At 43.1% G+C, this 14,450-nt stretch overlaps 1 protein-coding gene across 1 annotated transcript in view; it reads right to left on the bottom strand.

The window, feature by feature from the left end:
* The window catches only part of LOC137509446 (scaffold attachment factor B2-like), a 996,257-nt gene extending 982,680 nt beyond the window's left edge, over window positions 1-13,577 (bottom strand). Inside the window, exons 1-2 of the mRNA XM_068233833.1 lie at window positions 13,503-13,577; window positions 2,774-2,923 (exon numbers count right to left, since the gene is read on the bottom strand). Of these exons, the coding sequence (XP_068089934.1) occupies window positions 2,774-2,857 (84 nt within the window). The 5' untranslated portion in view covers window positions 2,858-2,923; window positions 13,503-13,577. The remainder of the gene's footprint in view (window positions 1-2,773; window positions 2,924-13,502) is intronic.
* Window positions 13,578-14,450: the final 873 nt, after the last annotated feature.

Below are 14,450 nucleotides of genomic sequence, written 5' to 3'. Positions count from 1 at the left end.
GTTGGTGTTCCACCTCAGGTCATTGGAGATAGTTGTGCCCAGTAGGCGGACACTGGGGACTCTTTCCACTTCCATGCCATCCATGTGGATTGGAGGCGGGGTAGAGGCGCGCCTCCTGAAATCAACCATCATCTCCACCGTTTTTGCTGTGTTTAGGACCAAACCGTTCTCTCTGCACCAGCGGCATATGCTTTCGACCTGGTGGCGGTACTCCTTCTCATTGTTTTTGGTGTCATGAATCCTGTTCCACAATTTAAACCTTCTGTTAATGTCTTGAACATTTTCATAAATTTGTACTCAAAAATTTTTCTTGATTGATCATTTTTGAAGTTACCCTTAAGAACAAGTACTTTTAGATCTTGCATGCTGTGTCCTGATTCACAGAAGTGTTGGCCCACTGGTGTGTCCATTTTACCTTCATTGATTTTAAAGCGGTGATGGTTCATTCTTGTGCGCAGTTTTTGTCCTGTTTCTCCTATATAGATTCCTCTTGAGGGGCATTTCATGCAGCGTATCATGTATACAACATTGGATGACTCGCAGGAAAATTGGTCTTGTATTTGATGATATTTCTGTGAGTTTGGTATTTGTATTTGGCTTGTGCTCAAGATATAAGGGCAGGTCTCACACCTTGTGTTATTGCAGGGTAATGTGCCTGGAGTTTCTGGTGTAGATAATGAATGCTAGCATAAAACATTAGTGATTGTGATTACTAGTGGATTCTAGCCTTTAGTCTGGTTTAGAATTACTGAGAAACTTTTACATGATACTCTAATTTTTCGACTTTCTCCTGCACCTTCAGTACAGTAAGCAGTTATGAATAAAATGCAAAGTCAGCTTTCGGAGCAAAATAAGTGTACTTTGGGAACATTATTATTTATTATTATTATTTAGTATTTATATAGCGCCGACATATTACGCAGCGCTGTACAGTGTATATATATATCTTGTCACTAACTGTCCCTCAAAGGAGCTCACAATCTAATCCCTACCATTGCCATATGTCTATATTATGTAGTGGAAGTACTGTGGTCTAGGGCCAATTTTAGGGGGAGCCAATTAACTTATCCGTATGTTTTTAGATCAAAAAATGTTATCTTTTCTAAATGAACACTACTTATGCACAAAAGCAAATACTACTTATGCACAAAAGCAAATACGATAATCGTATTGCATATAAAAAGTAGGAAAACATGTTTTTATTGAATATTAGGTCAGGGTTTTATACTGCTTTAACATTTAACTTAACTTTTGCAGAACACACCTATATTTACGAATCATTTCAGGGCTCCAAATGCACTCCCCCCCCCCCCCCCCCAAAAAAAGGAAAAAAAGAAAATTGACTACTCAATTCCCTTCATTTGTTATGATTCACAATACAAATAAAGTTTCCATTGTTGAAACATTCCTTTCAGTTTTTATCTATTAGTATTTTCTTAACCTACCATACACTATACAATTTCACAAACAATTACCCAGATTTTTCCAACATGTCCAATCAAGACTTATCAAGGAAACTGAATAACTGTTTTTTTTCTTGATAAGTAAAAAAAAAGGATTCAATTTTCACTCTATTCGATTGTTTTGGTAGAATAAACGGGAACATCGAACGTTTTAATTGTACCATGTATGGGCACCATAAGACGTGATTCTGACTGATACAAATCATCCCTTCATAGCTTTAACTGAAATAGGCACTAGAGTATGGTCTGACAATTCACCGATATTTTTGTCCTTTTGTCTCTCTTCAAAACGGGGGTTTTAACCGAACGTAGACAACGAATAGTATGGTCATTAACTCTGCTCCATACTCTTCTCAGTTACGAGAAGCTATAATATTTTCAGATTAATACCACACCTGATGTAAAAAAAAAAACCTAAAAACTAAGTTTGGCTAACCCATAATCCATATATAAGAGGAATGTGTATACAATTCCATACAAAATCACTGACTAAATTCATTGATACACACTCTCAGAGAATTGTTATGCAAACAAAATTACAAAATGCAGCTTCTTTTATGTATAAATACCTTAAAGGGACTCCGAGCTCAAAAAAAAAAAGGAAAGTTGTACTCACCATGGGCTTTCTCCAGCCCAGTGCTGGTCGGGAGGTCCCACGCCGGCGTCCTGGCTCCTCTCCTTCTCCCCGCTCCGGAATGGCTGGCAGGCCGCAGCCCGGGCAACACTCTCCTGAGTGTCGGGCTGCTTCTTCCGCATATGACGCGGATTACGTCACACGCCGGCCGCCTCGCGTCATCATGGCGGCCGGCGTGAAAGTACTGCGCATGCGCGAACAAAGCGCGCATGCGCAGTACTTTCACGCCGGCCGCCATGATGACGCGAGGCGGCCGGCGTGTGACGTAATCCGCGTCATATGCGGAAGAAGCAGCCCGACACTCGGGAGAGTGTCGCCCGGGCTGCGGCCTGCCAGCCATTCCGGAGCGGGGAGAAGGAGAGGAGCCAGGACGCCGGCGTGGGACCTCCCGACCAGCACTGGGCTGGAGAAAGCCCATGGTGAGTACAACTTTCCTTTTTTTTTTGAGCTCGGAGTCCCTTTAAGCAGGGAAGAAAATAGTGTTTCTTACTGGTAAGACCTATTTTCTGTTCAAAAAACAAAAATAATTTAAGTACTAAGACAGTACCTAGGGTGAGCAATATCGGAGCTTTTCCTTCGTCATCCAGAAATAGGTTTTACCTTTAAGTAACTCTGTTTTATCTGGAATGATAAAACAAGTCTATGCAAAATAAATATAGGGGGGAGAAATACTTGCTTTTTCTACTGAAATCATCTTTCCGTGAAGCTCTGTTCTGTGGAGATGGGTAATACACTCTGTTGCATCTTGAGAAGAAGACATGGTTACATATCCGTAACAGCGTGCACCAGGGCTACGAGCATTGGTTACTACCTTAGCACCAACAACCTAGAAAAATAATAATAAGAAAAGTAAAATACTACCCCATTATCAACAGCACAATTTGCCCAGAGGTTTAGCAGTTTAAACTGAAAATGTGTTTTACAGTACACTATTACAAAACCACTTTGCATTAAGGTAGCAATACATACAGTATTAGATTTTTTTTTTTCAACGGTCTAAATAAATATTGAATCCAATAATAAAAAAAGAATCTATCAAGAACAATGATATTCTTAATCTGTTTTACAATTAAAATATCATACATAGACTAGTAAAGCCGGTTCTTTGCAGAATCAATCCAGTTCAACAGAAGAGCATAAATCAAGGTTCTACATAGCTTAATGGTGCATTGCGCAGTACAAAGCTTGCTGTTTCCAGATCAATATTGGACCAGATTTTTGATGAAATATTGTTAATAATAATACGTTTTAAACTATCAGTTAAAGGAAAACCATCATTAATCACGTGTTCTAAAATTACAATGTACACATAGGTACCCTGGTGCAGAAGGAGAAAATGTGTGTATGTGGATAGAGAACTCGTTAAGGTATAGAAGGCAAAGAGTGGTGGTAAATGGAACACAAGCGCTGTTAAAACAGCTCAGGAGATTTGGGCACAGCCGACGCCACCATAGGACGTAATAAGAATTACTGTGCACAGTGAGTAACTTTGGCGGCGTCAGAAGACGGAGCTCAAGTTGCTTTTAAAACACTGTAAATAATAGCTGGCAGCCGAATTACATCATTCCCTACCATCCACGTCGACTTGGAGGGTTAATAGTAATAAACACCACCAGGACTCGTGCAGGAGCAGGGTAAGCCTTATATCGGCTGTATCCTGTGTCCAAATGTTATGGAAAACAAAAGTTTGCTTTCTTAAAACAGAAAGTATTTGTGATAATGAAGGTTGGAGTGAGCTTGAGAGGTCTCCCAGTGCATCACTGCTGAAATATGCAAATCAACCATTGTTGTCCTTAGAAGCTAAACACACCACTAGATCCGCAGGAACTCAATGATGTGTCAGCTTGTTAATTGTACAGAGCCAAAATAATCCATCATGTTACATAGTTATTTTGGTTGAAAAAGATAGACATACGTCCATCGAGTTCAACCAGAGAACAAAGTACAACACCAGCCTACTCCCTCATATATCCCTGTAAGTGATTAAGGTCGGTGATCATCCCTGATATGCACTGGTAAATTAAGGTGTGTGGAAAGAGTATGTGCAATATCCAAGTCCAAGTCAGGGTTACCACATAGACAACCACTGTAAAGGCAGGTGGGGAGATTAGACCTTCCCTAGAAGAAGTCACTCTCTGTAGATCAAGGAAAAAGGGGGTAACATCCCTTTACCAAGGGTGGATATGCATAACGTAGTAGGGATACAGAGGTGCCTCCTCCAGGCAGACACAAGAAAATGCCGATCAATTTTCAGCAAAAATGTATTTACATACTCCAGTAAAATAAATCACGTTTCGCGGTAGTGACCCGCTTCTTCCGGCAATAAGATGGAGCATATACAAAAACAGGTCTGATACTATGCCATGCGCCTCTGGGAAACTGCGATTGCATCAGAGGCGCGGCACATGGCAAAGTACCAGACCTGTTTTTGTATATGCTCCATCTTATTGCATGAGGAAGCGGGTCACTCCCATGAAACGCGTTGTATTTTACTGGAGTATGTAAATAAATTGTTTTGCTGAAAATTGATCGGCATTTTCTTGTGTCTGCTTGGAGGTGGTAAGTGCACCACTACCTCCTCATTTTTAAACGTTTTAGATCTTTTTATCCTTCTGGCGCCTTTGTATCCATACTACATTAAAATGGCTGAAGTTTACATTTTCCCATTGAAAATTAATTGCTGAAATTTGATTGCCTGTCTTATGCTCCACCCATTTTCCTTTAATGTTTCACCTCGGTTACCAAGTGACCAACTGTGCCGAAATAGAAGAATCTGGCTATATTACTGTGAGAACGGCAGCCTGTTACATTTTTTCTGATTGGCTGTTTGTGGTTTTGCTCAGGTGTGTAAGGGGGGGGGGGGGTGGATTAGACCCCCAGAACATTTCTTCCCAGGTAGTAAGTGATCTGCATACCAAGTTTTCAGTTAAGGCATTTTCGAGTGATGGCGGCACATACACACGCCCAATTGTATTATATATATATCTATATATCACAAGGGCTCCACTGAGATTTGAACTTTTGGGGAAGGGTTCCTCAGGACAAAAATGATTGAGAAAGGCTGGTCTAGACAAAAGACCAGAGGACATGACCTATACACAGTGAAGTAACTGCTCAGATATGAAAAAAAAAACACAAAAAAATATAAAATCCTAGGGGCATGGTTAAAGTTGCATGGTGAGTGGATGCGTTACTGGAGAGCATCGCATGTCAGGATACAATCTGGCTCCATCTGGGCTAAATACTGGCCATCCGCTGTCCATACCACCACCACTGCACCCATCGAGTGCCATGCTACCCACCGGAACCTTTATTTTTTTTTGTTTTGAGGCCCCCTTCAGCCACCTGTGAGTAGGCCGCAAAGCCGAGGGCTAGGTTTTGCAAGCGGCCGGCCTGCATTTCAGCAATAGCCGTGAGGGGTCCCCAGCCGCACAGCACCGACACTGTGAGCCCAAGAGGACCCTGCACAGGTCTCCCCACCTCGCCAGTACCACAAGACTCCTATTTTGGCCCTAGAGGAGACCCAGTGAGAGCTGCAGCTGGCTTCTTTGCAGGATAGTGGTAGAGGTAGGCTCTCAGCTCTTCTCCTCCCTGCCGTTCCCAGCCTTGCAGGAACACTCTCCCTACTCTATCTTTAGGGTGCCCCACAGTATAATGTCACCCTACTTGATCCCATAGAAAGTAGCTAATGTGGGGGCGGAGCCTGGTTGTGCTACTAGGACGACACATGGTGGAATAGCTCCGCTCTCAATGGTCACTAAAGCACCCCTCACTGCCTTCTGACCCCTCGTTATCTCTCAATTGCACCATAAAGCTGCTGGCCACCCTAGGATGGGTCCCAAATGAAACACGGTGGATGCTGACCTTGGCATCCCAGAGCTCTCCGCTCTGAAGAGTGGAATCGGGGGTAGCTGGGATGGTACCTGATCTGCGAAGGTGCAGACACCCAGTAAAACACAGCTATCACATGATTCTGCCACTAAAGAGAATCTCAAGGAATTACTGTAAATCAGAATATTGAAAAGCTCATCACATTGGCAAACAGACTGAGGAGGGTCTGGAGAAGGTGAGGGCCTTTTGCAACCAGTCTGAAACTGATGTTGCCGCTATCTGAACTGACATATCTGTTTTAAAGGATGCACAGGAGGACAAACGAAGCAACATAAAGGTAAGAGGAGTTGCCAAATCTTAGGCCTCTTGCACACTACATGCGATTACGATTTTTTTATACGTCCAATTTTTTATTCTGACTAAAAAACGGAGCATCATGCAGTACGTGTTTTAATTGAAATGAAAAATCGGATCAGATAAAAAAAATCGGAATCCCATGTAGTGCGCAAGAGGTCATATACTGATCTAGTACCACATCTCACTTAACTGTTTGTTACCTTGCTCCCTTACATAGTTGCATAGCTATTTGGGTTGAAAAAAAGACATACGTCCATCGAGTTCAACCAGAGAACAAAGTACAACACCAGCCTGCTCCCTCACATATCTCTGTTGATCCAGAGGAAGGCGAAAAACCCTTACAAGGCATGGTCCAAATATTCCATCCCGACTCCAGATGGCAATCAGATAAAATCCCTGGATCAACATCACTGGGCATTACTTAGTAATTGTAGCCATGAATGTCTTTCAACACAAAGAAAGCATCTAAGCCCCCTTTAAATGCAGGTATAGCATTTGCCATAACTACTTCCTGTGGCAATGCATTCCACAATAAATGGCTAAAACGTTTTTCCTCCATGCACAGATCATGTACTTTAATTCTCTGAGAAGGCCTAGGGACAAAAAGCTCATCCGCCAAGCTTTTATATTGCCCTCTGATGTATTTATACGTTAATTAGATCCCCTCTAAGGCGTCTTTTCTCTAGACTAAATAAACCCAGTTTATCTAACCTTTCTTGGTAAGTGAAAGCTTCCATCCCACGTATCAATTTTGTTGCTCGACTCTGCACCTGCTCTAAAACTGCAATATCTTTCCTGTAATGTGGTGCCCAAAACTGAATTCCATATTCCAGATGTGGCCTTACTAGAGAGTTAAACAGGGGCAATATTATGCTAGCATCTCGAGTTTTTATTTCCCCTTTAATGCATCCAAAAATTTTATTAGCTTTAGCTGCAGCAGCTTGGCATTGAATACAATACGATTAACTTGTTGTCGATGAGTACTCCTAAGTCATTCTCCAAGTTTGATGTCACCAATTATATCCTATTTATTTTGTATAGTGCTTAGACCATTGGTACGACCAAAATGCATGACTTTACATTTTTCAACATTGAATTTAATCTGCCATTTATGTGCCCATATAGCCATCCTATCCAGATCCTGTTGCAATAGGTCACCATCTTCCTGAGAGTTAATGATTCTACACAATTTTTTACATCTGCAAAAATAGCAACATTGCTTTCTAATGCATCAACTAGGTCATTAATAAATAAATTGAAGATCACTGGACCCAGTACAGACCCCTGTGGTACCCCACTGCTAACAGTCACCTATTTTAAGTTGATCCATTGACCACAACTCCTTGTTTTCTGTCTATTAACCAGTTCCCTATTCATGCACACAGACTTCCCCCAGTCCTTACATCCTCAACTTTTGCACCAGACTTTTGTGGGGAACAGTGTCGAAGGCCTTCGCAAAGTCCAAGTATATTACATCTACGGCATTCCCACTATCCACATTAGCATTCACTAACTCATAAAAGCGGAGCATGTTAGTCAAACAGGACCTGTCTTTAGTAAACCCATGCTGATGCTGAGAAATAAGATTATTTTCTACTATGAAGTCATGTATAGTATCTCTTAGCAACACCTCAAATAGTTTGCATACAACTGATGCTATGCTTACAGGCCTATAATTTCCTGGATCTTATTTTTTGCCCTTCTTAAATAATGGGAAAACGTGGGCTGTACGCCAATCCACTGGGACTCTGCCAGTTCAGAGTCACAAAAGATAAGATAAAGGGGTCTATAACTGAATTTAATTCCCTTAGGACGTGAGGATGCATGCCCTTACTCCAAGCTGTATAGGCTCGAAAGCCTACTACCAATTAAGCATACTAGGTGATGTGCATCTCTGTAATGAGAAGGGGTGTGGTCTAATGACATCACCCTATATCAGGTGTGCATAATTATTAGGCAACTTCCTTTCCTTTGGCAAAATGGGTCAAAAGAAAGACTTGACAGGCTCAGAAAAGTCAAAAATAGTGAGAGATAATGCAAAGGGATGCAGCACTCTTAAAATTGCAAAGCTTCTGAAGCGTGATCATCGAACAATCAAGCGTTTCATTCAAAATAGTCAACAGGGTCGCAAGAAGCGTGTGGAAAAGCCAAGGCACAAAATAACTGCCCATGAACTGAGAAAAGTCAAGCGTGCAGCTGCCAAGATGCCACCAGTTTGGCTATATTTCAGAGCTGCAACATCACTGGAGTGCCCAAAAGCACAAGGTGTGAAATACTCAGAGACATGGCCAAGGTAAGAAAGGCTGAAAGACGACCACCACTGAACAAGACACACAAGCTGAAACATCAAGTCTGGGCCAAGAAATATCTCAAGACTGATTTTTCTAAGGTTTTATGGACTGATTAAATGAGAGTGAGTCTTGATGGGCCAGATGGATGGGTCCGTGGCTGGATTGGTAAAAGGCAGAGAGCTCCAGTCAGACTCAGACGCCAGCAAGGTGGAGGTGGAGTACATTTTTGAGCTGGTATCATCAAAGATGAGCTTGTGGGGCCTTTTCGGGTTGAGGATGGAGTCAAGCTCAACTCCCAGTCCTACTGCCAGTTTCTGGAAGACACCTTCTTCAAACAGGAAACAGTGGTACAGGAAAAAGTCTGCATCCTTCAAGTAAAAACATGATTTTCATGCAGGACAAAGCTCCATCACACGCGTCCAAGTACTCCACAGCGTGGCTGGCAAAAAAGGGTATAAAAGAAGAAAAACTAATGACATGGCCTCCTTGTTCACCTGATCTGAACCCCATTTAGAACCTGTGGTCCATCATAAAATGTGAGATTTACAAGGAGGGAAAACAGTACACCTCTCTGAACAGTGTCTGGGAGGCTGTGGTTGCTGCTGCACGCAATGTTGATGGTGAACAGATCAAAACACTGACAGAATCCATGGATGGCAGGCTTTTGAGTGTCCTTGCAAAGAAAGGTGGCTATATTGGTCACTGATTTGTTTTTGTTTTGTTGTTGAATGTCAGAAATGTATATTTGTGAATGTTGAGGTTATATTGGTTTCACTGGTAAAAATAAATAATTGAAATGGGTATATATTTGTTTTTTGTTAAGTTGCCTAATAATTATGCACAGTAATAGTCACCTGCACACACAGCTATCCCCCTAAAATAGCTAAAACTAAAAACCAACTAAAAACTACTTACAAAAATATTCAGCTTTGATATTAACCACTTGAGGACCACAGTCTTTCTACCCCTTAAGGACCAGGCACTTTTTTCCATTCAGACCACTGCAGCTTTCACGGTTTATTACTCGGTCACACAACATACCACCTAAATGAATTTTCCCTCCTTTTCTTGACACTAATACATCTTTCTTTCGGTGCTATTTGATTGCTGCTGCGAGTTTTACTTTTTATTATATTCATCAAAAAAGACATGAATTTTGTCAAAAAAATGATTTTTTTTAACTTTCTGTGCTGACATTTTTCAAATAAAGTAAAATTTCTTATACATTTTTGTCCTAATTTATTGTGCTACATGTCTTTGATAAAAAAAAAAAAAAAAAAAAAAAAAAAAACATTCAGTGTATATTTATTGGTTTGGGTAAAAGTTATAGCATTTACAAACTATGGTGCAAAAAATGAATTTTCCCATTTTGAAGCATCTCTGAGGGCTCGTTCCCACTATCGCTAATCTGCATGCGTCCAACGCATGGAGATCCGCACATGTAATGCAAGTGGATGGGCCTGTTTCCACTGTAGCGTTGTTGAGGCGCGTTTTTTTCAGCGGTAAAAAAACGCACAAAAGAGCCAACGATTTCGCCTGCGTCGGGAATCCGTGCGAATCGCCGCTAATGTATTTAATAGTAAAAACGCATGCGTTTGTTACATGCGTTTTTACCCGCGATTTCGCGTGCGATTTCGCACCTTTTTCAATTTTATTTAGCCCTGGCAGTGTCATGGTTAATTTCGCATGGCACCCTGCCATGCGAAATCGCATGCGAAATCGCGGGTAAAAACGCATGCAGAAACGCATCCGCATGCGTTTTTACAAGCATCGGCATGCCGGCGAATCGCGTCGCAACAGTGGAAACAAGCCCTGACTTTTCTGACCACCGGTCATGTTTCATGAACTGCTAAAATTCCAGGATAGTATAAATACCCCCCAAATGACCCCATTTTGGAAAGAAGACATCCCAAAGTATTCACAAAGAGGCATGGTGAGTTCGTAGAATTTATTTTTTGTCACAAGTTACCGGAAAATGACACTTTGTGACAAAAAAATAAATAAATTCCATTTCTGCTAACTTTTGACAAAAAAAAATGAAATCTGCCACGGACTCACCATAGCCCTCTCTGAATACCTTGAAGTGTCTACTTTCCAAAATGGGGTCATTTTTCGGGTGTGTTTACTTTCCTGGCATTTTGGGGGGTGCTAAATTGTAAGCAGCCCTGAAAAGCCTAAAGGTGCTCATTGGACTTTGGGCCCCTTAGCGCAGTTAGGCTGCAAAAAAGTGCCACACATGTGGTATCGCCGTACTCAGGAGAAGTAGTATAATGTGTTTTGGGGTGTATTTTTACACATACCCATGCTGGGTGGGAGAAATAGCTCTGTAAATGAGATTTTTTTAATTTTTTTTACAAACAATTGTCCATTTACAGAGATATTTCTCCCACCCAGCATGGGTATGTGTAAAAATACACCCCAAAACACATTATACTACTTCTCCTGAGTATGGCGATACCACATGTGTGGCACTTTTTTTTGCACCCTAACTGCTCTAAGGGGCCCAACATCCTATGAGTACCTTTAGGATTTCACAGGTCATTTTGAGGCATTTGGTTTCTAGACTACTCCTCACGGTTTAGGGTCCCTAAAATGCCAGGGCAGTATAGGAACCCCACAAGTGACCCCATTTTAGAAAGAAGACACCCCAAGGTATTACATTAGTAGCATGGTGAGTTTATAGAAGATTTTATTTTTTGTCACAAGTTAGTGGAAAATTACACTGTGAAGAAAACAACAAAAATCAATTTCTGCTAACTTTTGACAAAAAATAAATTCTATGAACTCGTCATACACCTAACGGAATACCTTGGGGTGTCTTTTTTTTCTAAAATGGGGTCACTTGTGGGGTTCCCATACTGCCCTGGCATTTTAGGGGCCCAAAACCGTGAGGAGTAGTCTGGAAACCAAATGCATCAAAATGACTGTTCAGGGGTATAAGCATCTGCAAATTTTGATGACAGGTGGTCTATGAGGGGGCGAATTTTGTGGAACCGGTCATAAGCAGGGTGGCCTCTTAGATGACAGGTTGTATTGGGCCTGATCTGATGGATAGGAGTGCTAGGGGGGTGACATGAGGTGATTGATGAGTGTCTCAGGGGGTGATTAGAGGGGAAAATAGATGCAATAAATGCACTGGGGAGGTGATCGGAAGGGGGTCTGAGGGGGATCTGAGGGTGTGGGTGGGTGATTGGGTGCCCTAGGGGCAGATAGGGGTCTGATGTGATGGGTAGCAGTGACAGGTGGTGACAGGGGGTGATTGATGGGTAATTAGTGGGTGTTTAGAGGAGAGAACAGATATAAACAATGCACTTGGGAGGTGATCTGACGGCGGGTTTGCAGGCGATCTGATGGTGTGGGTGGGTGATCAGATTGACCGCAAGGGGCAGGTTAGGGGCTGATTGATGGGTGGCAGTGACATGGGGTGATTGACAGGTGATCAGTGGGTTATTACAAGGGGGGATAGATGCATACAGTACACGGGGGGGGGGGGGGGGGGTCTGGGGAGAATCTGAGGGGTGGGGGGGGGGGTGATCAGGAGCCCCCAGGGGGAAGTTAGGACCTAAAGTAAAAAAATAGTGTTGACAGATAGTGACAGGGAGTGATTGATTGGTGATTAGGGGAGTGATTGGGTGCAAACAGTGGTCTGGGGGGTGGGCAGGGGGGGTCTGAGGGGTGCTGTGGGCGATCAGAGGGAAGGGAGGCAGGATCAGTGTGTTTGGTGCAAACTAGGGTGGCCTGCCCTGGTGGTCCCTCGGACACTGGGACCACCAGGGCAGGAGGCAGCCTGTATAATACACTTTGTATACATTACAAAGTGTATTATACACTTTGTAGCGGCGATCGTGGGGTTAACAACCCGCCGGCGCTTCCGAACGGCCGACATGTTGTCATCGCAGGTGAGCGGAGCCAGTTGCCGGGGGAAGCGATCGATCCCCCGGCATGCCGAAAGGACGCAACACCCATGGGCGTATTGCGGTCCTTTCGGCGTCCACTTTGCTGCCGCCCATCGGCTGTGGGCGGTCGGCAAGTGGTTAAGGGGGGACCCTACAGACGAATTTCAGAAGGAACTTTTTTCCCTTCTCTTACTAAGTGAGAGTATGGGAGTTTTTTCCCCTAGGGTAGCACAGCATCTGGCAGTCCCCTCTCCAGTGGTCCCTGTGTTCCACCATCTCCCTAAAGTTACACAATTTTGGCTTTCCCCCTGAGGGCAGACCAATTTTGGAGGGCATTGGCTCTCTAGGTTAACCTCTGGGAGATTGGGTGGATCAACACTTACAACCATTGGACAAACGTTTACCCAGTTTTATACGCGATACTAAACACATACTGTCAGTATTCCTGCTCTTACTATGTCAGGTTCTGCTGCCTCCGCTGGCAGCGCACCTGGGACTTCCGGTGCGGCTTGCCGCATTGACAGGGATGGTGTCAGCAGCGTTCATGCGGAGATCCGGCCGCATGATACTCAGACTGTAAAAGAGGGTGGATGCACGGGCTGTCAGCGTCGCTCCTCCTATGCTCTAAGGAGCGTGTCAGCTGATCACCTGTCAGCTGACACGCATGGCTCCACCTCCGGTTCCTGATTGGCCAAGCAGCTTGGGGGCATGTTCTCCTGCTTACCCGGGCTATTTAAGCTCTGTTCTGACACTTGCTCACTGTCTGCTCTAGCGAACACTTCGCAATGAAGGCTTCAGACCTTAGTCAGTTCCGTGTGTGGCTTGAACCCGGCAGGACCCCGGGGATTCCATACAAGCTCAGCTTATTTTATATTGATTACTGTGTTTGACTTCTGCCTGTTTTTCTGACTACTCTTTGCCTCCCGTTTTTGTACCTTTGCCAATCTGATCTTTTGCCGACCTCTGCCTGATTAACCACATTGCATTTGATTGTCGATTTTGTACCTTACCAATCTGATGCGTTACCAACCTGATTTGTCTGACCATTCTCATTATCTGTACTCAGTGTTAGTGCCAGGGCTGTGGAGTCGGAGTCGGAGTTGTGGAATCGGGCAATTTTGGGTGCCTGGAGTCGGAGACGGGAAAAAATGCACCGACTCCTAATGAATTTGTAACTGTAATTAAAATAGAAAATATGATAAAATGTTCTATTTCTCAGATATTAGTCATTAAAAATAATGTATATATACAGTGTATATATACAGTAATAGCTGTGCTTAGTCCACAAAAATGAAATAAACCAATCAAAATTAGTTACTTGTGCTGCTTCAATAAAGCAGTCCCCGTATTTTTAAGGTCAGCTATACATATCTGATTGTGACTGTATATATGATGTGTACACAGAAATCTCTTATATATACACTAAATAACATCTATGCTGTAAGAATAAAGCCTGATGTGTAGCTGTGTCACTAATAGAGATGGTCAATGAGATGGAAAGGATTCTGCATTGATGCTGATTTATGCAAATGTATGCACTGTCTTTGTTCATGAAATCAAATAATTTGATATGTTGTTAAAATTTGGTTTGGTGACTACAAATGAAAGGGTACCGGAGACGGATGAAAAGTAAAGTTTTATACATACCTGGGGCTTCCTCCAGCCCCCTTCAGGCTAATCAGTCCCTCGCTGTCCTTCACCACCCGGATCTTCTGCTATGAGTCCTGGTAATTCAGCCAGTCAGCGCTGTCCGGCCGCATGCCGCTCCCACAGCCAGGAACATTCTGCACCTGCGCAATAGTGCTGCACAGGTGTAGTATGCTCCTGGCGGCGGAGTGTGTGCATGCGCACTACGCCCGACTGGCTCAAGTACCTGGACTCATAGCAGAAGATCCAGATGGTGGAGGAGGACAACGAGGGACTGATTATCCTGAAGGCGGCTGGAGGAAGCCCCAGGTATGTATAAAACTTTAATTTC

This window comes from Hyperolius riggenbachi, chromosome 1 (genome assembly GCF_040937935.1).
Source record: "Hyperolius riggenbachi isolate aHypRig1 chromosome 1, aHypRig1.pri, whole genome shotgun sequence".
NCBI classification, from domain to species: domain Eukaryota; kingdom Metazoa; phylum Chordata; class Amphibia; order Anura; family Hyperoliidae; genus Hyperolius; species Hyperolius riggenbachi.
Note: the sequence above shows the minus strand (reverse complement) of the source record. Positions and strands in the feature narration are given on the sequence as shown.